The sequence below is a fragment of the Columba livia genome, chromosome 2 (genome assembly GCF_036013475.1).
Source record: "Columba livia isolate bColLiv1 breed racing homer chromosome 2, bColLiv1.pat.W.v2, whole genome shotgun sequence".
NCBI lineage: Eukaryota > Metazoa > Chordata > Aves > Columbiformes > Columbidae > Columba > Columba livia.
The window spans coordinates 66,125,721-66,153,647 of NC_088603.1; the positions used below are offsets into that span (position 1 = coordinate 66,125,721).

The 27,927-nt window shown below is 45.5% G+C and overlaps 1 protein-coding gene across 5 annotated transcripts in view; it reads right to left on the minus strand.

Moving 5' to 3' along the window:
• Positions 1-24,982, minus strand: part of E2F3 (E2F transcription factor 3) — a 43,058-nt gene extending 18,076 nt beyond the window's left edge. Inside the window, exon 1 of one of the 5 annotated variants that reach the window (XM_065055198.1) lies at positions 24,342-24,982. In XM_065055198.1, the coding sequence (XP_064911270.1) occupies positions 24,342-24,659 (318 nt within the window). In that variant the 5' untranslated portion in view covers positions 24,660-24,982. Of the gene's footprint in view, positions 1-15,098; positions 15,218-23,798; positions 24,198-24,341 lie in introns of those variants that run through there. The other 4 variants (XM_065055196.1, XM_065055200.1, XM_065055199.1 and 1 more) reach the window with 4 other exon arrangements.
• Between the last annotated feature and the right edge of the window lie 2,945 nt (positions 24,983-27,927).

The window sequence follows — 27,927 nt, forward strand, 5'->3', positions numbered from 1 at the left end:
AATGGTATTTAAAAATAACCTTCAAAGAAGTATTTTAAAGCAAATGAAAACACAGCTTACAGAAATCATCCTGATCAACCTACTCTAACACAAAAGCCCCGAATTTTCTTCTCAGAAAATGGCAACTGTAGTAAAATAACTGAATAAAAAAAAAAATCCTTTCCACCATACCAATTTGTATTTTCTAAACTATTGGCTTATTTTTCAGCTTATCAGGTATCATCTTATTATAGTTTCACCTGAGGGAATTTCTTTTCTGGCTCCTATATTGAAATTATTCATTCAGCTACAGTCGAATTGCTGAATAAATGAATATTAAAAAAATCTCCTTTGTATGTCTTCAATCAGGTTTATCATTCAATAAAAGGCACCTCACAATTATAAAATTAAATTACATTCTAATCATCTGCAGCCCCTCCTCATTAGACACTTGATCAGGAGAGTTAAAGGCTGATACTGCTACTCTGGTGAAGTTTCTTTCAAGGCCAAATAAAACCATTTTATTTCCATCGATTTTCCATTTTCACAATTCCCTCAGAAGTACTGCGAGAGTCAAGGAAGCCACAAACTGTAAGCGCTTAAACATCAAACAGTAAGACTTACATTTAGCTCAAGAAAGTTAAAATGTGGGTGGCCAAGTTTCACCAGCAGGTTCTTGTTTGAAAGTATGACCCAAGCTAGAAGAACCTAGTGATGGCTTCTCTTTCTCAGATTGAATATGCAGAAAGAAGTAATGCAAGTGTCATGAGTGGCTCTCAGTCACGACTGCAGAAGTATCACAAAATGCCATTTTTAACACCCGCTGAAAGGTATACAATGGCTTCCAAGTACACTCAACAGCTGGAGCGCAGATACCTTGCTCCCGTGTTAGTGGTGCTGAGCATTGATGCCCTGTGTCTCACCCCCAACTGGCAGCTCACACTTCTCTCATCTCAGTCCTGTCTGAACAGACGAACATTTTCAACTGCTTTTAAATGAAACACAATGACCTGAACCAAAACAAGAAAGTAGCAAAACACAGCAATGAAAAATGGTGGTTTCTTCCTAGACCTATGGCAGGTCATTTTTTCTGAGGGAGGATCATAATCTCAAGGTACTAATTCCTTCTGTTTTTCATCCTGATATCTTGTAGAAAGCTGACTTGTCAGAAGGTCAGAGTACCCAGGGTCACCCACCATTGCCAATGTAACCCAGGCACTGAGGCAAGTGGACAACCCATTTTCTGCTCATCGTTCTACTTAGATGTGATGGGATCAGCCCATGCCCTATCAGGCTTGCACTCTGTGTAGCAGCCACTGCTAAAATGTGCAGCTTATCTTGGTCTCCTACACTGGTACAGTACTTCACATTTCCTTTGCACTAGAAGGGGAAGGACATTACAACAGTTGTGCAAGAAATCAACCAAAGCGTAAGCCTCAAACCAAAAGAATTACACCTATGCTGCATAGGAAATGAATCATCTGAGATCTTTCAATTGCAATTTTTTCCAACCAAATATGAAACAATTACTTCTTACGGGAAGCAATGGTTTTGCACTGTCCTAAGCTTGAAGGCTCCAGTTACCACTTCATGTTGAAATACTAAAAGTTATTTTCAGGAAACTGCATCCACTTTTTATCTCAACTGTTAAACTGCCCAAGGTGAGGAGCACACGTGTCTCTCAGCAGTCCTGAAAACGGCTTCACGTAACAGCTGCTCCCTCATCCCAACAGCTGCTGGAGGCTGAGCTGCACCTGCCCATTCCAGGTGCAAGCACTGGAGACAAAACTGCCAGACAAGGTACTGACAAAACAGCAAGGACTCCACGCAGACACACAAGCAAGATCAACCAGCATCTATGGGGGAATCCTGACTGCAGGTTCACAGGGTGGCTGGGTGCAGCAGGACAGTTTCCCTTGCTGGTTAGCATGGCCAAGGCCATGGTGGCCAGGCTAGCCCTGCCACCAGCAAGCTTAACCACCAGCCTGGTCCTACAAACCCATGTCAAAGCTACTGGCCGTTCACCTATCCCCGTTCCCAAAGATAGCACTTCAGCAAGGCTGCTGCCTCCAGAGCAAAGCTTGAGGGTTTTCACTCGCAGTTCATGTCAGTAATTTCTCACCACAGACATCCTTTGAAGAAAACAAGACTGTCATAAAACGGGCCTGATGCTGAACTTTCAAACTGATGGCAAGCGGGTGAGGAGGCAGGACATGATGACAGACTGGTCACATAAGAGACTTCTTGGTGCAATTTCTATGTATGGCATATACATGTAACAATTACACTGACACAGGTCCACTTTTAACATTACCCACCAAGATCAGTGCAAACCAAATAAGAAAGCGATAGTTTAAATTCATACAGTGTGTTATAGAGTAGCAAATCTTTACATCAGAGCTGCTTGTGATGCTTCAGCCCTCCAGGGAGCTTCCAGGCTCCTGACTGGTGAGGCTAAAACTCAACTGGAGAGAGGGAAATAAAACTTCCCTATCTTTTTAAGGTTGTCCCCAAGGAAAAAAACATTGTAAAGCAGTCAGTCTCAAAATATATCCAAGCGATTATTTTGTCTTTTGTATTTAAGGGCTATTTTTAAAAGCACTCTTTAATATGATCGTGATTGGATTAGTTCCAGTGAGTGGCTTCCACTCTATGTGTAGAAACTGGCACAGCTACTCAAAGAAAAACTTTCAAACGCTGTCAGTTGTCTGCCAAATTGTCTACTAAACAAACGAGCCCTGGGAGGGGGGAGGAAGGACCTTAAAAAGGAGTTGGAGAATAGGAAAGGATGAACTTCCTTGGAGGAAATGCCAGTAAATGCCGAAGTATAAGATACACGGGTTAAAAGCTAAAGTAGTAGTATACTGGGCACATACAGCAACATAGGAATCGGGAGGAGAGTTACTCCTTTACTTACAGAACACGTAGAACAGATTCAGAAAAATCTCTAGGAAGATGCAATAAATACGATCTGCTATGTACGAAGCGAAAAGGGAGGAGGAGCACTCGCAAAGCCACACCAGCGCTCTCTCAGTGTATGTGCACTGCAATGATGCAAGACTGGGCTTGCATCACAAAGTTTGCTCACTAAATTGCCAGCCTAAGCCACAGCATCTTGAGCTTTGTTTTCCTTGGATATGGGACACCTACAAGAAAGGATGGCATCTGTGGAATTACACCCATGAAGTTTCTGGAGTGCAAGTTTTCTTGTCTGCACAGGTCTGTGGTTTGAGATTTCCCACCCTGACACCCCAAACCTTCCTGCACTCCATTTAAAACACCCATAACCGAGTCATACCAGAGCAATGCCAAGGGACCGCATCGTTTCACTTGCTGATGGGTGATTCACGCATCAGCACACAGGGAAACAAGTAACTTGTATATTCTTTCAAAAATTATTGACAAAGAGGATCCATATGCAAACATTTCAAAAACTACGTCACAGACCTACAAACTAGCAGGCAGTAAGTTTTAAATACTCAGGCGTTCATGAATGTTAGGGTTGGATATTCGTGCTCCCAAAGGAGGAGAAATCATTCTTAAGAAAAAATTCAACACCAATCTCAATGCTGTATTTTTAATTCACTGCCTGAGGCATAATGGTTCTTACATCTAACTACTTGTTTAATTCATGTAATTAGTTTTGAGAAGTCAGATCTAAAGTAGTAAACCTTTTATTTTTTAAATACTTCCTTAACCTAGTTTCATACAAGTATAAAAACATACAGCTGGATTTCTCCGAAGTAATAAATGTACTTTGAATCCATTTAGAGTGATAAAAATATTATATAGATTCCAAAGGACATTATGAAAGTTGACAAAAAACTTTCAGGAGACAACCAGACCCATTTGAGATGCAATGATTTGCACTTATAGAGCCAGATGATGAAAAATAACATAGGGTCCTAAGCATTTACTGTAATACAGGGTAGTTCTGTGAGTTTTGTAAACAGTGTTTTTGTTTGTTTGTTTGTTTTTTAGTTGTGTTTTTTTTTTTTTTTTTTTAGTTTTTGCACCTACAAGTTACTAAAATGTTGACTTTGCATAGAGAGATCAATGTAACATTTGCAAGCAGTTAATTAGGTATGGTTTTGAAAATTGAACTACTAGCATAACATTAAAAAAAATACTTACTAACCTTGAAGAAGTTAACACAATAACCTCCACATACCAAACCTCAGAGTAACAAAAATAAATAACAAGTGCCCAAGAAACAGGAAACATAGTTTACATATCCAAAAGCAACTATTCCCAGAAGCAGTAGGAAAGGAGGCTCCAAATCAGCAGAAACAGATAAAGAACATGTAAGAAAAGAGAGAGGTAGAGAGCCACAGAGAGCCAGGGCCTAGAGACACCATGTATGGCTGACAGCCCCCTCCATCCTTGATGAGGAGCTGGTTCTGCCATCAGAAGGTTTCTTCACAGCATGTTTCTTTGACTACAAACTGAACCTGATTTCCACCTAACCTGGGTTGCTAAACTCTAAGGACCAATTATTTCCTCCCTCCCCACATCAAGGTAGGCAGCTGTTGGACATACTCTTATTTCACCAGTCAGTTTGGCAGCACACAGCTTATGTGGCTGAAGTGGCACAAAGATAGCCAAGTTCTTAGTGTTTTAAATTCTGTGTAATTTCACAAAGAACAACTAATCCACTGAGTTTTTGCTGTGCATCCTGCCTGGTCAGTATTTTATCACTCCATCAGCCACATCATGGAGCAGAACAACCTGAGAGTGCTGGCAAAATGAAGATGAATTACTTGTTTCAAATGGCAAGATTTACTTATTCTCAGTGACAGAATGCCAATGAAAACTAGACAAAAAGACAAACAACAGTTCATGAAAAAAAGCTAATGGGCCTTGGTAGACTAAATAATTTTCTTTTTCACATGTAAGTAAGTTCTGTCATCCCACACAGTAATCTAAAAAGCTGATGTGATAGCCTAATTTACAAGACAACATCCAAAGTAGATGTGTCATCTCAGAGAATAAATTTTTAGGGGAAAAGAGAAGAAAGTTGTTGGTCTCTCTCATGTTATGAGGTGTATTTTGGAAAAGTATCCATTTTGGCTCTGGTGAAGTAGAACATCTCAGGTCACAGAGTCAAGTAAGGACTTTACTATGTCAAAATTGACTCACACTGGACACAATCTCTCCATTTCGCTTTATGTTCTTTATTATGTATTCCCTTAACTAAATACTTTGAGATGAGTTCTTCATAAAAATGAATACTACCTTCAAGTCCCAAATTTTAAAATTATATAAATTCACATTTTTCCTCTCTAACCCACCCTTTGATCAAATAAAAGAATCTGACTTTCTAATATGACTTCCTACCTACCACAGACTTCCACATTTCCCCTAGTTGTTATGCAATTAGTAACATTAAACTATCTTGTAGCCAAGGATTGGAAAACATTGCCATGCAATTTTAGAATGTCTGTTATGAGAAAGTTAAACGAGCAAGCACCTGTCACAAAGGACCATAAACACTGTTGCTCCCACCCACCAAAAAACAGGCAGATGGACTTGCTGACCTCAAGGCTGTTCAGAGGTGAAATTAGAGAGCATAACTCCGCAAAGAAATTACAGAGCAAAACATTCATTCTGTCAAAACTTGAAAGTATCAACTCATTATTACTTTACTCTCACTTAAAAAAAAAAAAAAAACATACAACAACACACCAAAACACAAACTCTAATTTCCACTTTGAGTTTACATTGTTTCAGCTTTCAACAGTAAACTCTTGATATGCTCAAATTCAACAAAGTCCTTGAACACCAGAATAATCTCACAGAGAGCTGAGGTAGGAAAGAACCACTGGAGATCATCTACTCCACCCCCCACTGCTCACAGCAGGGACAACTAGAGCAGGATGCTTATGGCTGTGTCCAGTTGGGTTTTTAACATCTCAGATTAAGGAAATTCCACAACCTAAGTCACCTTTTCCAGTATTTGATCATCCTCACTGTAAAATCCTATGTTTAAATGGGATTTCTTGCATCTTAATTTTCACTGATTGCCTTTTGTCCTCAGCCACCACTGAGAAGAGTCTGGCTCCATCTTCAATCCCTCCCATCAGGTGTTTATTCACCTTCTCTCCTCCAGGCTCAACAGTCCCAGCTCTCTCAGCTTCTGCTTGTATATCAGATGGTCCAAGGTCTTAACCACCTTCATGACCCTTCACTGGACCTATTCCAGTATGTCCATGTCTCTCATACTGGATAGCCCACAACAGGACCCAGCACACCAGATGTGTCTCACCAGGGCTGAACAGAGAGGAAGGATCATCTCCTTGGACCTGCTGGCAACACCTAATGCAGCCAGGCAGGTCACAGGTGGGCTTTGCCATAAGAGTGTGCTGCTGGCTCATGGTCAATTTGATGTTCACCAGGACCCTCAGGTCTCTTTTCACAGATCTGCTTTCCAGCAGGTTGGCTCCAGCGTGACCTGGCGCACAGAGTTGTTCCTCCCCAGGGGCAGGACTTTGCACTTCCCTTCGCTGAACTTCATGAGGTTCTTGTCAGCCCACTTCTCTGGCCCATCAAGGTCTCTCTGGATGGCAGTGCAACCATCAGTTATATCAACTACCCCTCTCAATTCTGTATCTTGCATATCAATCAAGCCATCCCTTAAATAAGCAAAATATTGCTTAAGTCATGCTGTAGGGCATTTCCTTCAGACCTTGTGTAATTTTTGCTGCCCTATTTAACATCATCTTCCATTTTCGACATTTTCCCTTTACAAGCACTAGCAGTGAATTATCTATGTTATTTTGAGTATCAGCTGCACCAAAACTGTTCACTGAAGCAAAAGTATCCCCTCTCCTATTCCTTTTTTTGTACATGCCAGGATGCAAGCCGCAGAGCCAATGCTCCTTGGCATCACGCTGGAAGCTGGTTTGCAGTTGCTTGTCCACTACAGACTTCTTAGAAGTGCTGCTTTCCAGGATACAGGCTTTCTTTCATAAGGCATAGCTTGCATTCCCTGTTCTCTGGCATACAACTTTGCCTTTGGCTGTATTAAAGACGCAGTGTGTTTGAATGTGCCCACAGAGCACGTTGTAAGAGCTCCATTATCATTTGCTATTCTGCTAGCAATTACTATCAGTAACAGTTTTTTTGTTTACTTCTGGGACAACTATGAAAGTGATGAAAGATGCATAGTATTTGGATTGGTGCAAATAGTCACGGGAATCAAGAGGACCCTTTTCCCATTACTTAACCAATTTTTAATCCAATGCTATACTGACAGTTGGAGGCTTTTTTTAATCAAGATGCTTTATGAAATCAAACATCTTTTCTATCAGCCTTATTCACATGTTGGACAGCTACACCTTATCTTTTAGCTTTTAGTTGGTGGGAAGAAGGCAGGAAAAGGGTGAAAGTGGGAAGGGCTGGCTGTTGGATACTTCTGGTAAACATTTTAGGAAACACCACAAGCACTTTTCACAGTGCTGTATAAGAAGAACTTCATGCTTACAATTGCACACTACTTAAACTCTACAGAACTGATTACTTCAAGACAGTTGGATGTCTCAAGTTTTGGAGAAGTTTTATGGATGCCAAAGTGAGAAGAGCAGAATATTAGCAGAGAGGTAGAAGAGACAACACCTAGGATGAAAGCAGAAACTCAGGTGTTTATTCCTATTTATTACAATCTAAATTTCAGAGAAAGCCCATTCGGCTTCTTGCACTCCTGCCTTCACTCTCCTTACCTTCCTGCTACCTGTCTTGCTGTGTAACTGTGCAGTTATAAGAACTATCCCATAGGCAATGGACAGCCAAATGGGAATTTTCCAGAAGCCTGGAGAAGTCTTCCAGTGGAATCTAGCACTAAAATACTAAAATATCACCTATTCAAGGCTGCACTAAAAATGCCTTTCTTTAAATAGATTTCTTCTCCCTTAAAAATTAGCTACTCAATTCCACCTCATGGATTCTTCTACAAATGTGCATGTCTGTTCAGAAGATAAAATGACCATATCATTTAATCATGCCTTCACAAAATACATAACTTTCTCTTATTATTAGTATACTTTAATCCTTTACACTTCAAATCCAGTCCCACTTATGAGTCATCATTCCTTCCTCTCATGCACATATGCACTTTTCAGTCTCTCTTCATCTTTTGCCTCTTGTTTTAGTAAAAGCTGTAGGTAGGACAAACTAAAATAGCAAGTTTCACTACTGGACATGAGACATCCTTAAATTTAGATCAAACAAGCCCTTTCAAAGTACACTGGCTCTTTCCACCCAGACAGATTTATAAAAGCTACATATAATTAGAAAAAGGAATAAGATCAAAAATAGCCTGTGTATGATGGCCTTTCTCAACAGTATTGGATAGGAAGAAGGACAGCCTTATTCTCTTAGCAGCAGCAGGAAGGGTAGGATAATTCAGGGCAGTCAAGGGAAACTCCCACCAGTCTGTAGGCTTCCTAGATTGCTAAAAAGCCTAGAACGTGGTTGGTTCTCAAAAAAACCCTAATTTTTTACACTAGTTTTCACAATCCTGATTCCAAACTATATCAAACCATAAAGCCAAGATTACCCGAGAAAACTTGACTACATTTTACTATCTGAGGTTGCAGGTTCTCTTATCCAAGGTGAAGCAAAAGTACTTTAAAGGTAGTCTTGGAAGAAACCTGCTTTGCCAGTCATACATTCATCTTGGAAGTATAAAACTCAAAAAAACACCCAAAACTTATTGTCTTGCCTCAACATCCCTAACTTCCGCCCTTTCAACAAGTGCTTGTTGATGATAGCAGCGAGACTCCTCTTACTCCTGACTTCCCTCCCACACTTTGCACTGGCAAGAAGCCCTCACTCACTCTGCAGTAACTTGGAACCAGCGCAGCTCTGCACTTTCCACAGCAAACTGGAAATTTTGTGTCCGCTTCAGGTAAATACATTTTATTGAGTTAAATACAAGAAAGTAAATATGGCAGAGTTACAGTGTTCCTTGTGCAAAAAACTGAATTCCAAAATAAACAAGAATGCTACACAGGTTTCACATTTTACTATCCTGCAAATGTTTCAGTGCACAACGGTGCTAAAGAAAGTATCAGGAGAAGGACGGAAATTTTGGCAGCTGCTGTGGGGAGACCTGAGGCTCCTGGCAGCGGGCAATGTGTGAAAGGATTGCGAGATAAACACATTTGAAGCTTTTTGCTGAAGTAATCAATAACAAAATAGTTACCTTCAAAATTAGGCAATGGATTAAAGTGATAACTTGTTTTGCATGCCTACTAGTTACAGGCTGTCTCCAGAGTTAATTAGTTAGTGCCGCACTAGTTGAGTTTATATGTGGAGGTTTCCTTATAACCACAATGATATACCTCCTTTTAGGCTGAAGCGAAAATTCAGCAGTGTATTTTGGTCACAAGAGCCGAATTCTGCAGCAGTGTGGAATAAGCAGGGCACTGGTTTCTCTTGCCACCACACAGGCTGGCTTCACCTCTCCACCAGAGGGGCAGAAAGGAGACTTCGCTCTGAGTACAGTCACAAAACCCAGCCTTCCTTGATGAACCTTCCATGTGACTACTGTTAATTACCTAACCAGAAGCTCTAGAAGCCTTCCCATGCTCATAACCCAACACAAGATAAGCCCCCCAGCTGTGGTTATCAGCAGTAAAAGTTTTCCCAATTGCTATCTCCAGGGATTCTGTGACCTCTCATGCAATACCATGACACCTGTACTTTCGTCTGTTAAAAATCAGTCTTGTTAAAGCCCTGCTGAGACCAACTGTACCTGTCAAAGCAGCAGAGCCTGTCCTTCCTCAGGAGGTATTAGGAAATACAGCAACAATTTGCGAGAAGGCCTCCAGTATTACAAGCTCACTCTACACACATAACTTCCAGGCACACATTACATTTATATCTTTACGTACTTCAACACCAGCCATCAGAATGTAATTAAATTACATGTAGCCTGGGAGCCTTGGTCAGCAACTGGAAGCCGAGTGTACGTGGCACAGTACAAACACAACTCTGAGAAAATGCAGATTCTCAGTTTAAGCAACTGTGGATTTCCCCCGGGAATTGAGGACATATTCAGCCATGTTTTCTCCTCGATGTGCTCACAAAACCCGAAAGCTGCCTCTGAGCCTTTAAAAAGTTGCAAGCTGGAGACGGGGAGAGCATGCAAGTTCCCTCAGCCCTTGGGCACCAGCGGCTGCACACACTGGGTAACCCAATCAGCACATAGAGGCACAAAAGCTGCAGATTTCTGTACAGAGCCATCTGTTATGTTTTCATTATGCACAACTCCACTGGCTCCCAGGCGATGCTAAGGTCACGCAGGCAGCAAGGCTCTGGGTCTGTTGCCGCACTGAGTGAGGGGTCCCAGGCCCAGGGAGAGCACCCTGGTGCACTGGGGGTCCAGCCTCCCTGGGGGGCAGGCACTGCCAGCCGCCCCCACCACACAGCCAGCTGGGCCGGGGAGCTGGCTGGACTGAAAGCTAATCGCCCATCCAGTGTCAGCTTTCAGCTGGAGCAGGTCCCCAGGCTGGCCAAGGAGATGGGACAGCCTGAGGGAGGGCAGCATGACCCCGTTAGTGGTGGCACCGACTCAGATCACCGTAAGCTGACTGTGAAACCACATCCCCAAAGTGTCTCCCTAGGATGGTTCCAGGAAATCCCCTCCATCATAGGAAGCACTCCCAGCAGCACAGACCCGATCCCTAATTCACCTCTTCCTTCCCGCACCAGCAGGCAATTAAGGTTACCCTGACTATGATAGGATTGCATTTCATTTCCAAGAACATGCAGATAGGAAACAGAATATTTTAATTTCCAAGACAAACAGCCATTCCCATGCTGCTGAAGCAAACAGATCTAACATGTTGGTCTGAGGCACGATGGTGAGAAGCAACAGGAAGACCTTTGCCCCTCATTCACCTACTGCAGATACCCGCCACAACTGCATTGCTTTGTGTTTCAGTCCCCACATTAAGCTACTTGAACACCTGAATGATCTTGACAGGTATTTAATCCTCTTCTATGTTATCGTCTTCAGAGGTACTGAATAGTTTAGCAAGTAGCACGACCATTTAATAATAGCACGTGAGTACTGAATTTAACATGCTGAAAGCAAGTCTTGTCATACCTACGCTGAAAGAGTGTCTTCAAAGTGCAACACGGAAGAAACTGGAACAGTCAGTAACATTTTCACTTTTTTCTCACAGCCAGAGCTGCATCCATCAGATGGACTGCAGAAAACAAGGAGAACAAAGCTAATCAAATACTACCACCTTTCTTCCTCTCCATTATTGCCTCTCCCAAGACTGACCACATTTGTGGTTAAATGCAGGGAGTCAAACTTCCTATAAGCAGTGTCGTTATGGTTCCAGATTTCCACTGTGGTTCAGCCATATCACAGCTCTGGAAAGGCATACTGGCATATGTTCAAACCGCTGCCTTCGCTAGTTAAGGTGAAAAAATTCCCTCTTGCAACTGTAAAATGTTCTTACCTGAATCACCTCATTGACTTGCCTTCTCAAAGATCCTAATATTAAATGTAAAATAAAATAGAATTTCTAAAAGATCACTTTGTTGAAATTGGGAGTCTGGATAAAAACACTTAGTGATGGGACTGAGGTAATTGCACCATGCCAGAGAAGATGCAAGCAGCTAGCTAAACTAGAGAAGCGGAAGCCCAGCTCCTCAGGATCCCCAGTGCACATCTTGTTCCACTGCTCCTGAGGATTCCTGCTCAGCCCTCGCAAGACCTATGGCGATATAGGCCCTATCTTTTTGTCCAAGCAATCCAATACCTTCATCAGTTCTTTCACAATTTGAAGCTCACATCACTGAGACAAATAGTCCAATCTCAGCTGTAACCAAGATGCTAGATGCAGCTGCCATATCCAGTGGCAGGACTAGCAGTTTGTCCCCTCAGAAAGCAAGTCCAAAGATGACACAATCTTCACAAACTCACAGGTACTCCAAGCACCTGCTGGTAAGTGTAGCTCCTCACAATAAGAGAAACTCATAAGTTTGTCTTCAAAAAGGGATCAGCTCATTGCAAAACAAACAGAGTAAAGCATGCTGGTTTTTGGAACCTTACCCTGAAAAATCAGATCAGGATACCAAAACCCTGTGTTGGTAGTCAAAGTAGATCTAAGAAAGTAAAGAGTTTCAACTCTGCCTCTGAAAGCAATAGGAAGCAAAGTGAAAGCTGAAGTTTCTCCACTCTATGCAGTAACACACAAGAACAAGAAAGCAACTAGTTGCTGCCCTGATCAATATTACTACCCAAGTTCCAGTCTTGCATGCGTGGACCTGTAGTGACATGTGCATGAAGATCTCCCCCATGTAAGTGTGCCGCTGCATCAGTCCTGACCTGCATGACCACTTCAGTTCAGGTTAATACACCTAGTAAGTTACACTCCACATTTTTCCTCAGAGAGGAGTGGACCGTGTACCTTCCCATGCTCTTAATTCAAGATACTCTTAATTCAAAATTCTAGTTGGGAAGATCATTGCACCTGCTCCAAGCTGGGGCTCACTCCCCACAATCCCCGCAGTCACAGAGGGGCACTCAAACACAAGGCAGAGCGACAAAGAGGACAAAAAACACAGTCTCTGGCATTCAGGGAGAGATTAAATACTTGCAGAAGGTGTCCAGCACTACTCTGCAGAAGAAGAGAGATACATTTTCCTACGATTCATGTAACATTAATCAAAGACTGAATCTAGACAAAGTATCTGAGAGCAGTTTTCCAAGAGGAAAGCAACCCTTCCAGGGCCATTCCAGCTGCTAGCAGGCAGGCTGTCCCTCATGTTCTAGGCATGCCACACTTGCATGCCCAGTGAGAGAGCTGGGGCTGCCCTGATGGGCTAGTAAACTTGCTGGGAACTTTATGCCACTTTTACACAAAGTTCAAGAAGTTTAAAACTGTTCCAGATGCATTAGCTCTTTCCATTTCAAGAAGGGATCACCATCAAACAAGTCAATAAGCAAGCTCAAGTATCTGATATTTTTAGCTAGATAGCATCTCACAGATGCATAGAGTTTTCTCCCTGAAAGATCTTAAGAAGATTCCTCCCTTCTTAACTGCCAGTCAAGCAGAGTTTGGGGGCTGCTCTTCATACACTGAGGTAACCAAACCCTTGAAATTGCTGGGAAAACCACATTTCTCCACTTTAAATGAAGTACTAGCAACAGATATAATGCCTGCCTGGTACAACCAGTGCTGCTTCCCCCCTTTCGGAGGAAGTAGAGAAATGTGTTCAAAATGGCACTGACGCCATTGCAAGAGGTAAAAGGTAGTCAAGAAAGCAAGGCAAATCTGAAGGTGAAAACAAACAGGCTGAAATTCTGATCGTTTCTTAACTAAGCATGGAATGATTTGATAACTCCTGATTCTCTTGGAGGAAAAAATACCTGATTTTGGCCTGAAAGAAAGAGTCAGTCTTAGCCTCTGCATTGCAGATGAGAACAATCACATTTTTGCTTGTTCTGACTTATTGCTAAATTGATTATTCTCCAGGACTGAGAAAGAAGGAGAAAGGCAGGAGATGGTAATCACCCTTATAAAATTATTTAAGAGGGTGAAAGAATTGAATGTGTCTTGCTTTTCCTAGCAACCTTCTTTCCAAATTCTGAAGAAAATAAACCACACTAAGGATAGTAACCTGAACATATGGCTCTCTCTGAATAAGGGGAATTTGCCTGCCTACAAGCTTGCTGCTTTTTTTTTTTTTTTTAATTAAATATGTCAGTATCTGGAATCCCCTACATGGCAAAATGGATTTCTGCCCCACAAAAAAAAATACGTAATTAACTTCTGTCCACAGAAGGCTCTACCTAAGCTTAATATCTAGCCAATGGCATGCAACCTGTTCACTACTGTTGCATTCACTTCCCACACATTCAGCGAAAGCATGATGTTACCACAATGAGAAAAGGGAAGGACTTTGGTGCCCCAAGGTAAGCAGAGCAACCTTGGAGAATGGATGACAAGCAAACAATGTTGGAAGTCTCCAAATGATCTTGAACCTTTCTCAACCATCTCTCACCTGCAAAGCACATTGCGCCAAGTGCAGCAACTCATGGGATGTCCTTTTATTTTGCCACTCTGTGTTGCATGGTCTGGACTCTGAATGCTCCCCAGTCCTTCTGTAGAGCAGCTGAAGCAGAGGACCACTGGGAGGGATGCTGCTGACCCCCAGATCTGGAAGAGGGGCCTTGCAGGCTCTCAGTTGCAAAGTAGATGTTGCGAGAGCCCCAAGAAGGGAAAAATACCCCCTGAAGTTCCTCACTCCCCACCTGCAATCCAAGAAGGCAGCTGGCAGCAGCGTGCAGAAGACAATCACAGAGAAATTTACCAACAAGCATGAAAGGGTAACGAGGATGCCAAAAGGTAAAGGTCTGCATTTTTTTTTTTTCAAGCAACAAATAAAAACCAGCAACAAAAATGTGACTAGCAATTGAAAGCAGAAATGAAATTGAAGTAACTTTATAGAAAGAAGTGTGAACTAAAGTCACACCAAAAGCCACCTAAATTTCTCTCTGACTATCATATGCAGTTTCCCATGTTCATTTGTCATCTTCACAGTGTCACTTTTCAAGAGAACAGTTCTCAGCTCAGCACAACAGAGCAGTAATGCCAGTGGGCATGCAGAACATTAGCATGTTATAAATAAACTGCTAATTTAAGGTGGGAAAAAACCATCAAGGCAGCTTCTATGATTAAGAACCAGAGAAAGAAAATGAGCAACTTGCTTATGCTTTCAAGACATCATCTTTTTGTAAAAGAGCTTTTCCTAACTCCCAGTTCCTGAGAGGAAAAAAAAAAAAAAAATAAAATAAAGCCAGTGAAATACCCACTGAGAAGACAAAGCAGCCACTGAAAATGCTATTATCCCTGTCCCCACATTGAGTAGTAAGTTGTCTTTTCTAACAGCTCAAGAGGTTTGTGCTTAAAAAGAATACTACAGCAGAGTTGTGAAGCTTCGGCTTCCTCTCACCCGACTCGCAGTTTTACGTAACTCTCAAGAGGCGTTTTTAGGCTACAGATACCACGCAGCTGAAAAAAGAAAGAACGAGGTGCAGAACTATTGTACAGCAATTTGGATCTGGGTTACTTGGTGCCGCTCGATAAAAGTCTTACCATGAAAAGTAGAACTTTATTCCGCTGAGCCACCAGCCAGGATCATCCGTGCTTGTGATAGCCCCGATCACCACCCTCCGTCTGCCCCGTGCGGGGTTCCCTTCCCACCCCGTCCCCGGTCTGCAAGGACAGATAACGCCCCGGCACAGCACAGCTGCCACTTCGGGTATTATTTCTGTACCACTCCGGCATTGTCACTCCTTACCAGTGTGCCACTTACTAAGCAATATTATAAAAGTTTCTGTGAGTATCTATGTTTGCCATGAGCTACGATAATGGCCTCATTGCAATAGCCTTGATAAAAGCTCCAACAAGACAGCTTTCAGATATCACCACACAAAAGCCTTCTGTGAGAGCTGTGACCAACATCAATTCCCGCTATGCGAAGACATTAGACAAAGTGTGAACTAGCTTACTGTACAGGGACAAAAAACCGACTGTCCATGTGTGGGACCAACACTGTCTAAAAACACTCCACTGGCAAGGCAAAATAACACCAGCCTATATACATGGTAATTGCCATTTAATTCCAGAGTTAGCAGCACAAGAAAACAAGTACTGAAGTCACTATTAGGTTACTAGCATCACTCAAGGCATTTTCATTCCACATAATTCTATTTCTAGACTTTCTGACTGGCAAATGACCTTAAAACCAGCAGATGTTTAAAAAGCCCAAACAGAACCTGAAGGAAAGCCCAGTTGCCACTACAGAAGCAGTCGGAGAACACAGCAAACCTCCCAGACCTGCTCCTTAAAGCATATATTTTCCAGTACACTGTAGACAATCTGATATACGGGAACCGCTGTTCTGCATATGGTACAAGATTAAACCCTTTCTGCACATCATTTTATATTTTTACATTTCTACTTACACTGTGGTAGCACCGAAAAAGGCAGAAGCCTACTGACAGCATAAATGGACCATACCAATATAAATGCCAGGCCAAGAAGTTACTTTTTTTTACTTCCAAACCTGAAATTTGCTGGATGACACCTCTTAAATGGGAGTCTAGGCAGAAGGGATGTAAGCAAGTCTACACGTCCATTTGTTTCTGAACAACATGCAAGGCAAATTTGAAAGCAAAGTTTTATAGAGAGCATAGTAAAGTCGCTCTGTGGCAAAGTGTTTCCCTCTAAAATTAGACTCGTACTTTAAAATGTGTAAAAATCATAAAGTCCTATGGTGCAGATTCAATGTCTTGCAGCAAAAAAAGAATATATCTGTTACTGCACTCCAGTTCTAGTAAGATTTTGTAACTAACAGGCAGAACCAAAATTAAGACAAAGTCATACTTAGAGAGAACTAGTAGCATCAACCAATAAGCCTGACACAATATCTAAGAATTCAACCCTTGCACCGGACGGTGACAGCCACCATCGAGTCCTAAACCAGAGACTTTTAATGTCACTTTAACAAGGAAGGACATTTGCCAATGAGTTTCTTCCCCCACCCCACTTTCTAGCAGTAAATTATGCAATATGCAACAACCTTTGAACCAGCAACTGTACAACAACCAAAAAACACAAAACCAGAATAGCCCTGTAAAAAGAAGAAAGTCTTTCAAGAAGTTCATTAATGAAAATTACTTCTAGAATATATACACATATACCAACACACACATACCACAACATGGCCCAGGACTGCTGAAGCAGCCAGGACAAGCGGACACCTCTTGTTACTCAGTTTCCCAATACAATTTATTTTTACTGAAAATAGTTGTTTACATGTTTTCTATGAGTTTTTACAGATCTTTGTGAAACAACTAGTGGCTTGCAATGTCTGTGTGATGAGACTCTAAAATCTTGTTGTGAAAGTATAGAAATGAAAGCCAAAATAATAGCAGCTGCCTCTTCTAACAGTGGTTCATATAAAGCTTGAAATACCAAGGACCCAACATCTGCAGTACTGCAACTGAACATCACAGGAAGCATCCAATATTCTCCCAAAAATCAGTTTCTAGACGCATGAAGTAGGGTACCTGAAAGTGTCATCAGCCATAGGTAGTGGACACTTCTAGGCCTAGATGCAGCCACATACAAGTTGGATGAAATTTTGAAAGTAGATGCAGGTGATCAAATTAAGTCTCTTACTTAAAGTGATGAAATGGGGTACTGGTTTTTCTTCTAGAGGTAGGAATAAACAAAAGCCATACTTGCCCACTTAAGTCAGTGCAGTCACAGAAAAGATGCCAACTGATTCTGAAAAGGCGATCTTCAATGCCCCACCCTTCCTCCCTAGCTTAGTCCCAGGCAAAAGACCACTGGCACAAAAGCCTGAAAGCTGGAGGGCACAAATGTACCGTGGTGGCAGAGTTAGCCTGTTGGTCTTCACACTGTAATGGGTCAGGTCAACAACTGTTCACACTCTTCAGTAGGACAGGAGAGACGCAACACATGCCATTAACCTTAGGCAAGTTCAGTTTGCAAGCAACTACCAACGCATTTGTGAAATATTCAGATATGTATAAAAAGGCAGGCTAAAATGCATGAAGTAGAATGCTTCTACCAGATAGCATAGGCCATTTTCAGTATGTTCCAGCTACATCAACATCTAATCAGACTCTTCTCTCTTTACAGGGCTTGCAGACAAATATTTACCACAGCTCACCTTGAGCCCACAAGGCATTAAGAACTCCACAAATGCCATAAGAACCAGCAAACAGCAGCACCATCCAAGCAGACAGCACTGGAGACACCCCTGCCAGGCATAGCACTTCCAAGTGTGGTTTTGGACCAACTTACTTGATGAAAACAGAAGTGAAACAGTTCCCTTTTAAAGATGTGATAAATTGGGCAATTTTGCCAAGTCTGTCTTCAAAAAGAACTGAAATTGAAACTGAGTCCAAATACTTCATCAGCAGCACCTCAAGCATGGCAGCAGCCCCATCCTGGAGCCACCAGCAGCCTCTCTCCCACTGCGCCCCCTGCCCCTGGGCACATGAAGGGGGTTTCTTCTCCCAGTAGCAGCAAACACAATTCTGCTCTTGGAAAACAATGCAGGAAATTATTAACTCTGCCAGCCAAAACAAAAGCCCGAAGTCCAACTTAGTCATTTGTAAGGATGAGAGTTGCCACCATATATACACACACTCAGTGCTGCCAGCTGTAAATGAGATTATTTGCAGAAACTGTTAAAACCTGGAGATTCAGTTATACTACTAAGAACTTTTCATTTGCTGAAGCCTCGCTCTGGACAGGGCTAAATCTACGTTACCAGCATCGGTGCAAGAAGCCCATCTGAACTGAAGCCATGGTCTCCAACCCATACCCTTAGCCAGCAGCTCCTCCAGCAGCCAGGATTAAAGCCCAAGCCACCTTCCCACCCCTCCACAATGAGCCCTACCACCAAAGCCATGGCCATTGGCCCAGTACACACCTTCAGAAGCAAAGCCTGAAGGTTTGAAAGGTCACATACTTGAAGATGTAAGCTTTTCTTAGTAGCTTCATTTCTTATCCAGTCCTCCTCTCAGTGCTCCAGATGGGCGGAGTGGTCTGGACTTGTCTCCCACAGGCACACCAGACCTACTGGACTGCACTGGACAGGGGGTCCAAAGAGGAATGGTGCTGCTTCATTTTCCTTTTTGCAACCCCCACTTTGCAATAAGCCTTTCACACAGCAGTTGGGAACACTCAGACCCTCTGGTCCATATCTCTTGTTTCAACCCCAAGGCCAAGTTAAGACCTCGTGAAACAAGCTGTCTCTGAAAGGGTCTCTAGTTCCTTCTAGGCCAGCAAAGTGGGTTTACCATGTCTTCAAAGTATCTTTCAAAGCTGCCAATCCCCAAAAGCTTCACAAGTAAAAACTCACAACTAACAGATGTATTTGTTCTCACGGCCTTTTATAAACAGACACTATTATTTTAACATTAATGGCTTTCATTTCAGGAGAAATTAGATGGTCTAGCACTCTTCAACATGGAGAAGACAACTGAAGACAGCAGATAAAGTATCATAAATTCTGTAGAGAAACATATGAGAAAACCACTTTCACCTACCACAATATCTAGGAAAAAAAAATCAATAACACTATAGACTGCAAGTTGAAAATGAAGAAAAAAAGGAAAAGGTGAAACCAAGGAAAATTTTTTTTCTTCCATACAAGATAACTAAATCATAGATAGAATTTGTTGCTACATAAGGTCAGAATTACAACTAGATTCAAACAGGGATTAGGCAAAAATCACAGGCCTTTGGTAGCTATAAAACTCATTGGAACTCCAAAACAAGGAAGTGCTCTCTCAAAGCAAGTAAGAGAAAGGCTGTCCTGTGGAAGCACTCTTCTTGTGGTCCTTCCTCAAACACTTTCCACAGCCATAGTCAGAGCTGTAGTGGGAGAACCCTTCACCTTGCAAGGTACAGGTACAGCTATTCCTAAATTTCAATATTTATTTTTTTTTAAATACTTACACTCACAAACGAGCATGCTTTAAAAATTAACAGAGCAGCACCAACATACCTGGGACAAAACAAGGGGAAAGAAAATGCCTTGAATTGCTCAATCAGTGGAAGCAGCCTCTACAGAAGAATAAAATAGCTGTAATATAGGCCCCATGAAGCCTTTGACAGGCTGGTGGCACAAGGAAAATAGCTTCATGGTGAGAACAGGCAAGACCAACTACTAACAACTGAGGCTTGGTGAGCTGATTTAACACCTCAACACCACTGCATGGGAACGCTCCTGTCTCCTTCCTTCATCTCACTCATCCCACCTTGGGCCACATATGCCCAATACCTACCACATGCCAGACTTAATGCTTATCAGACCCAGCTATTTTACCTTGTTGAAGCAGTGGAAAACGGAACCACCAGCACAAGTGAATGCTCCTCAAGCACAGAGGGGAGAGAAGAGTACTGCAACACCAGGGGTAGGGTGAAAGAGATACTACAGAGGAGATGGTAAGGGAGAAGCAAGACTACTCCTTCCAGCAACAGTGAAGCCTTTGAGTGGCTCAGCTGCTCATGGAAACCTGCCAGACATCCTTATCATCATGGGGAAACAAACCTACTGTGCTTCAGTAGTTTTGGTGCCACACCAGCATAGCTGTGCTCTGCGTGAGGACAGCAAAGCCACCACCAGCCAGCACAGCAAGCTACCGGTTACTCCTGTACAGTTTTATTAGGATGCCTGCTTTCCACTAGGTGCTTGTTGGCACAGTTGGGCAGTCAGGATTTATACCTCTTCAAACTCTCCTCAGGCAGCTGTACCAAAGGACTATGTGGTACCTCCTTGGGCTCAGCAGCAGCCTGTCACTCGAGGAGATGGATTTAAACCAAAGAAACTCCTTTAAGTGATATTTAAAAACTGAAGGCTCCAGACTCATGCTAGCATTCACTCCTAGTAACACAAGCTATCAGGCAAAGAAATATGAAAACAGCTCTGAATATGAAAACACCTATCTCTTCTAGACACATAAAACTTGCTATTCCTGCAAAATAAAGTTCCTAATTAAACCCACAAGTTGTAAAAAGGAAGTGTGTAGTTTTATCCTGTAGTTTAAATCCTTGTTCAATATTTACATCATATTTGGCCTGCTCCTTCACCTAAAACCTAGGAGAAGTATTTTGCATTACCCCATTTTTTCCCCTTCCAGCTGTGACTTGCTGAGGAGGAAGAGGTGCTTTCTAAAACACCAGAAAAATGAGAGAGGTGCTAAGTATTCGGTTTGGAAATGTAAATCCTCCCACCCCCTTCTGAAGTATGCCGAACCAGGCTCTCCAGAGCTCATGTCATCTAAAGGCCACAGGAGTTCTCTAAAGATATTCTTGTTAAGAGGATTTAGCCCCTTTTAAAAAGGACTTAACATGTGGGTGGTGTCTCCATTTAAGCATTTTCTCATGGCTAAGAAAATGGCCCTCTTCTTAAAGGCTTATCTTCATAACCCAAAGACAGTAAGAAATTCTCCACTATTTGAATTAGAAACATTTTGAGCAGCTTGCTTTTATAGCAGCCCCATTTTTAAGTACTGGGATTTGCAAAAGGTAGTGACTTTCTCACACCAAGCGAGAAGCCAACACTAGTGAGAAAGGATTTGGAGTACATCAAACATTAATTTCCCCCACATTTTCATAAGGAGCCAAGCTGATTTGGAATCTCACTGCCACCAAAATGGCATGGTGTCACTAGTCCTGTGCCCTCTCCCTGGCCACCGCCTTCCCTTGATGGTCCCTGGCACTTATCAGACCTTCCATTAGCTGGTTCCACCTGCCTGCCCAGCCGAAACCCTTTATTTATTTTGGTTGGGGTTAATTTTCCATCCTGGGAAGCCTGAGCTTCCAGAAGGGAAGAAGTGGCACCAGCCCCTGGCAGGGCACAGGAGAGGATTCAGGATCACCTGCCTCTTGCAGCAGCACTTGACCCCATCTCCAGATGCTCAGGCTTTCCACAGGAGCTCAAGCCAACAGTTGCTTTGCAAGTGTTAATTCTTCATTACCATTTGTGTTTAAGCCATGGCAGGGGTTGAGATCTGCTCTGTAACACTTTCTATTAACTCTGCAGGAATTGTGAAAAAGCTCCTCAAGTTGAAAGGGCAGGCAGACTGGGCCAAAGCCTCCCAGAGCCTGGGCTCAGCAAGGTCCAAAAGCCTGGTTAGCAACCCTCACAGGAGCCTCTGTGACAGAGCAAGGAACAGGCTTTGGGCAGTATCAGGAAACCTGCTTGAGAGATGGAGGAGTGTGCAAACTCTCGTCTCTCCAGGGCTGGAGCCACCTGTTGTTGTGGAATAGGCTACCTTTCAAGGCTTTTTCCAGCACAGTTACACTTAGACAACCATAGATAAAGTAGCTAATGAATTCCCAGGGGGGGTGGGAAAAAAGCGTAGTTTGGAAAAAAAATAACTTTTTATTTTGCTGGTACAGCCAAGCACCTCCCTGAAGAGCCTAAACTGTACTGCTACACTGACTCTTCCATTTACACCGTAGCTCATATTTGGAAGTGATGAGTGGGTTGCCAGTGCAGTTACACCTGCAAAGATAGAGTATTTTCATAACCATAACCAAAGCAGGTGTGCAGGCCAAATTTTACACTTTTCCCTACAGTCTTTTGCATAGTAGGGCCTTGTTTTCAGATGGGGGGGTCTCAGTCTCCATGTGCTACCTGCAACTCAAGTAACGCAGCACTAAATTTATATCGGTGCTGCTCGACTGTGCTTGCTGCCTCAACTACCCAGAATTTTCTTGCTCCTCTTACTGGGCTTTGACATCAGTTTCTCAAAAATGCTCATCTAGGAGCCAACTGGGAAAATACTCTTGCCTTCCCATCCCAGAAAATCCTCTTCAAGTTTTGGAGAAAACTAGGTGGGAGCTGGAGAACTACAGAAGGGCTGTGTCATCTCCTCACTGAGCTGTTCAAGGAGCAGAAAGAAAGGCAGAGCACTGAGGCACTTCAGCGTTACTTCCCAAAAGATGGTCTGCAGCAAACCAGCACGGCTCCACATGGGCACAAGCTGTCAGGGTAGAGCGGGATGCGCAGCCCCTTTCCTGGCACATGTCACGGATGGCTTATCGCCCTAGGAGGGTGCCAGCCAGAGCCCATAGATACCACCGGCCTGACTGCTCTCTTCCTCCCCCATCCCACATCTCTCCCAAAAGTAAACATGGGAGCTGAGAGCATACAACAAACTCACCTACAACTTGCGTTGGGACTTGTTTGCAGGCAGAGCCCAAAATTGCCTTCCTGCTTCCAAGCCTTTAAGGGGGGAAGAAGCCTTCCTAGAGTTTTATGGACAGGAGTTCCTCCCATTAGAGAGGTGAAATTAGAGAGATGAATGCTATACCAAAAAAAAAAAAAAAAAAGGCACTAAATTCATATTTAAAAGGCTTGTAGCACCCATTAAGGAGAAATTTTAGGAGTTCCCTTTGACAACACCATCCCTCCCACAGAGCCAAAATATCCAATACACTTACTCTCCCAGAATCATCCCGTAACATATACTCTTCTTTGTATTCACTTAACAGCACCTTCTAGGAATCAAACCTTTGCGTAAGACAGACAAATATTTACAAAGCATCCTGAAACAGCCTGTTTGACACCCATCACTGTTAGGGTATGCTGAAGACCAGGGGCCCTGAGAAATCAAGTATCTTTTACAGCAAAGACACTTACTTAAAAAAAAAAAAAAAGGTTTGGATGGGATTTGAAACTTCCATAACTATCTCAGCAACCAACACCTGCAGAAACCCATGCAAAAAGCAGCTCCTGCCATCCTCACAGTCTCTCAGCTGCACGAAGGCACAAATGTTGCTCTTGCAAAAGTATTTCAGAATTAGGGCAGCATCCAATACCTGGACCATCATCGACTGCATGTGGGGTGAAGGGGCGGGAAGGGGTGTTAAAACCCCTTTTGCCCTCGCAGGGGCGCACCGGAACAGGAGGGGAAGGGGTGAGAGGTAGTTCAGCGATTCCACGCCACGGGGCGGGGGTCGTGGGCACTGGAGTGGGGGGGGAGGGGGCGGCTCCCACGACCTTCGCCCGGTGGGGATGCCCTGCGTCCTCCCCCACTCTCCAACCCGGCGGAGCCCACGAGGGCCGAGCGCGCACCCGAAAACAGAGAGGACAAAGAAAATCCCATGAGTGAGGGGGCGGATTTTTTTTTTGGGGGGAGGGGGGAAGCAGATATTTGGGGGGGCGCAGAATTGGGGGGGACAGAATGAGGGGGGCGGGGGGAAGGGGTCGGGCGCGCCGCCGCCCCACGAGTCACTGACCTGCTGCAGGGGCATTTCCGAGAGCGGCGGGGGCCGGGGGCGGCCAGCCGGCGGTCGGGCTGTCCCAGGCCAGACGGAGGAGGAGGAGGAGGAGGAGGAAGCGGCGTCCCCCTCCCCGCCCGCCCCGGCTCCCAGTCACAGCCGCGGCCTCCGCGCACGTGTGCCAGACGTCACCGGCGGCTCCGGGGGTGAAGCGGAGACACCGGCGGGGCACGGCCCGGCCCGGCCCCCCGCCCCGGGGGAAGCGGGGCCCTTCCCCGCCGCCGGCTTCTCGCTCTTTTGCACCCGTACAACGGGACGTGGCGGGGGATTTTTCTTTTCTCCTTTTTTTTTTTTTTCTTCCTTTTAAATAAGACCCGGCAGCTGGGGGTGGGAAGAAGGCAGGAAAGTTTATTGCAACAAAGCGCTGCCTCCGCCTTTCCTGCCCTCCCCCCCTCACCCGCCCGCCCCCGGGCCCGGACGGCGGCGGGGAGAGGGCCTGCCTGACGCTGATCCCCCACCGTCCCCTTCACCCTCCCGCGGGGACGGGGAAAAAAAAATTACCGGGGGGCGGCCTCCGCCTCCGCCGAGAGCGGGCTGCAGCAGCGCCGTCCTGCCGGCGGGTCCGTGGGGGGTGCAGTACAGCGAGCTGCCAGCGGGCTGGCCCCCATCCGCCGCCGGGGCAAAGGCACCGGGAGCCTGGGAAGCAGCAGCGGAGGAGGAGACAACACAGGGCGCCCCCGCCGCCGCGCCGGTGCTGCGAATCTGGATGAAGGTGCCGGCGGCAAAGCGGGCCGGGAAGCCGGCGGGGGCTGCTCTGAAGTCCGTGGACGGTGCGGGCGACGGTGCTGCCGGGGCCGGCGGCTGGAGTCCCCTTCTCATCCTTCCCTCCGGGTCTGTCCCCGCAGCCGCGTCTCCTCCTCCCCCCGTCCCTCCCCCCCCGGCCTTCCCAGCTCCTTTCCTCCTCGATGCCGAGGCCCCGCGTAAAATACTGGGGGCTGCGGGTGCTGGGGGGGCCCCGGCTGCAGGATGCGGGGTGCCGGGGGGGGACGGAGGCGGCAGAGCGGGCAGATGCGGCGGATGGAGCGGGGCCGCTCCCGCTGTGTGGGGCCGGCTGGAAAATGGCTCCAGGAAGCGGCGGCTGCTGACAATGAATGAAGGGAAAGGAGACGGGTTACGCGCCAAGGGCCTCCCGCGAAACTCGGATTTCCCGCCCTCTTTTCAAACCAAATTTGCATGGCCCCGCCCCCGAGGTGCGCCCCTCCCGCCTCGCCGCCTCATTGGCCCCCGCTGCCCTCCCCGCCGTCCAACGGGGCGCCGCCTCCCCGCCCCTCTCCCTTTCCACTGGCCCACCGCCTCCCGGTGCGGCCGCGATTTGCATATCGCCCGCCGATTGGCTGCGGGGGCGAGGCTGGGGGATTCCCCCTGCGAGGAGCCGGGATCCCGGTTCGCCCGCTCCCTGACAGTGACAGCTGCGGCGGCGCCTGCCGCAACGTGCCCGCCGGAGGGGCCACCCCGACGCGGGGCGGGCGGGCGGGAGGGAGCGCGCCCGGGACACGCCCCTCGGCGCCGCTCCGCCCCTCGGCGTGGCCGGACCGGGCCCACCGGGCTCCCCCGGGGCCGGAGGCGGGGGTCGCCGGTTTGCAGCCCCGGGAAGGCGCTGACCCGGCCGGCGTGCGGAACCCCCGCCGCTCCGGAGCGGCTGGAAGGTGCGTGGGGCGCGGGACTGGCGCCCCCCCTGCCCGGCGCCTCAGGGGTCACCTGAGTTCTCGCCCTGGTTTGCTCGACCCGCCTGTGCGGGGGAAGCTTTCAGGGGAGGTGTTTAAAGGCGTCCCGACGCGGGATTCCACGCTCCAGCAGTCAAAGAAGCACTTTCCGTCCTCTTCATACTTCTGCACCCACAAATCATCAAACCAGCCTGTTTGAGACATTTCCTTTTTTACTTTTTTTTTTCCCCCCCACGAAAAGAGACCACCCATCAAATTATTCCTTTTCCTTCCCTTACGCTCTGTATTACTTCCAAAAAGTAAACCACTGTGACTATGTCCACCAGCTGTTTCCACTTTCTGGGCAGCATCTTCACATATTAAATGCCACCTAAACTGAAGTACCCCATCAACTTCTTAAATCCTTCTACCCCACCCTACCCAGCACCCACTAGCCATGTCAAATTTTCCTATGGTTTGTTTCCCCGCCCATGCCACCAGAGCTCTGGACAGACAGGCTGCATGTCCAGGCTGACACTGCTGACTTGGGCAGATGGAGACCCTTTCCCTTGGTAATATTCCCCATTTCCAGCTCCAGCAGGTATACAAACAAGTTGCTCCATCCAGCCTGTGACCCTGCTCAAACCCCTGGCCTGACCCCAGCTCAAACAGAGCAGATGCCCACGGCGTGATGTTGTTGCACATAAAACAAGGGCATCTTCCTTTCTGGGCATGGCTTACATCAAAGGAGGAAATTCTGCTTCATTTGTCATTGGAGACGCCTTGATTAAGCTACTACATGGAATTCTGGGCACTGTACATTAAGGAAGACACAGCCTGGAGTGAATCCACAGGAAAACAGAATAAAAAAACATGCTCAGAACAATGTTTCCTGCTACAAAGGTTGGCTTTTTTTTTTTTTTTGACAGGGTGAAAAGCAGGGGAAGAGGACATGGCAGTGGTGATCCGACAAAGTCACAAAGAGATTGCTCCTCCTCCATAGGAAGGGTAATGGACTTTTAAGCAACATTAGATTCAATTTAGATAATTGGGGATCAATAGATGCTAGAGCGAGAAAAACCTGCAGCAGCCTACCCAAGGATACCAGAGGGTCTTTAGTAGATGAGGAAGACTTCTTTTAGGGGTGATGCAAGTTTGTGCTGGGCACCCAGGACCTTCCCAAGTCTAAAAGCCTTTCCAAATCTTCATCATGGTCCTTCCAGACCAGGCAGGATCAGGGCTGGGCTGAAAGATTTCATGTTCTTCTGCAGAACCTTAGCATTGTCTAAAATTTTATCTAAATCTGCAGTTCTGCTACAGTGGACCACCCTTCAGGAGTCAGTTAGCAATGTCCAACCTTGTGGCCATGCACAGCGTGAAGCTGCTGAGACTTGTGCTCCCCATGCCTTGGCCACGGCAGGTATAGCAGCACCTCGCTGCCCAGGTCAAGCGTATCCTCAGCAGAAGTGAGGAGAAACACAGATCTCTCACCATCACAGAGTTACCCGCCAGTTTTCTTCTGGCATGTCTTTTATGGTTTTATCTGCCATTACGAGCTAACTACCCATCATGCAAGGGCACCCCATTCCGGGACTCACTGCCTCATTGCGAGAGGAGGTTACTGGGGCACATCCAAGGGCCAAAGCAGGGCAGCAACTGAGGAGTGAGGACAGCAGCTGAAGGGGGAGGGAAAGGTCCAGATACAGAGAAATGTGTGGGCAGGTGGGCAGTAAGCTTCCTTATACTTCAAAATAGAGATTTATTTTTTTTCCCCACATATGGAAATGGTAACACTACATTGCTTTTGCTCATCTTAGAGGAAAGGGACTGGAAATGACAGGAAAGAATGGTAACCATGGGCAGCTGTGAAAGGAGTAATGGCAACTCTTAAGGAAAATGGAGAGGGGACGGGAGGGGATGAGAAGGGAGGGGAGGAAAAGGGAAGGGAAGGGAAGGGAAGGGAAGGGAAGGGAAGGGAAGGGAAGGGAAGGGAAGGGAAGGGAAGGGAAGGGAAGGGAAGGGAAGGGAAGGGAAGGGAAGGGAAGGGAAGGGAAGGGAAGGGAAGGGAAGGGAAGGGAAGGGAAGGGAAGGGAAGGGAAGGGAAGGTATATCTGGGAAACAATGTGGATAGAGACAACAGAATTAAAACAAAAACGGGGGGGGGGGACACAATATGAAATTATCAAAGATCCTGCAAGATTAAGAGAAGACGCATGGGCCATGATGTTACATCATAGGGAAAGAAAAGCAATAAAGAAACAAGGTACAAATACAGCAAAGTGACAGCAAGAGAGTCCTTAGAGCAGACCTTTAAAGTGAAAGAACAGAGAAAGGCTAAAGTATGAAAAGAGCCATGTAGATATAGTAGAAACAGGAGGATCCCAGGAGCAGAAACAAAACACAGGCAAACAGAGGGAGGAAAAGAGGCAGTGCACAGGCTAAGG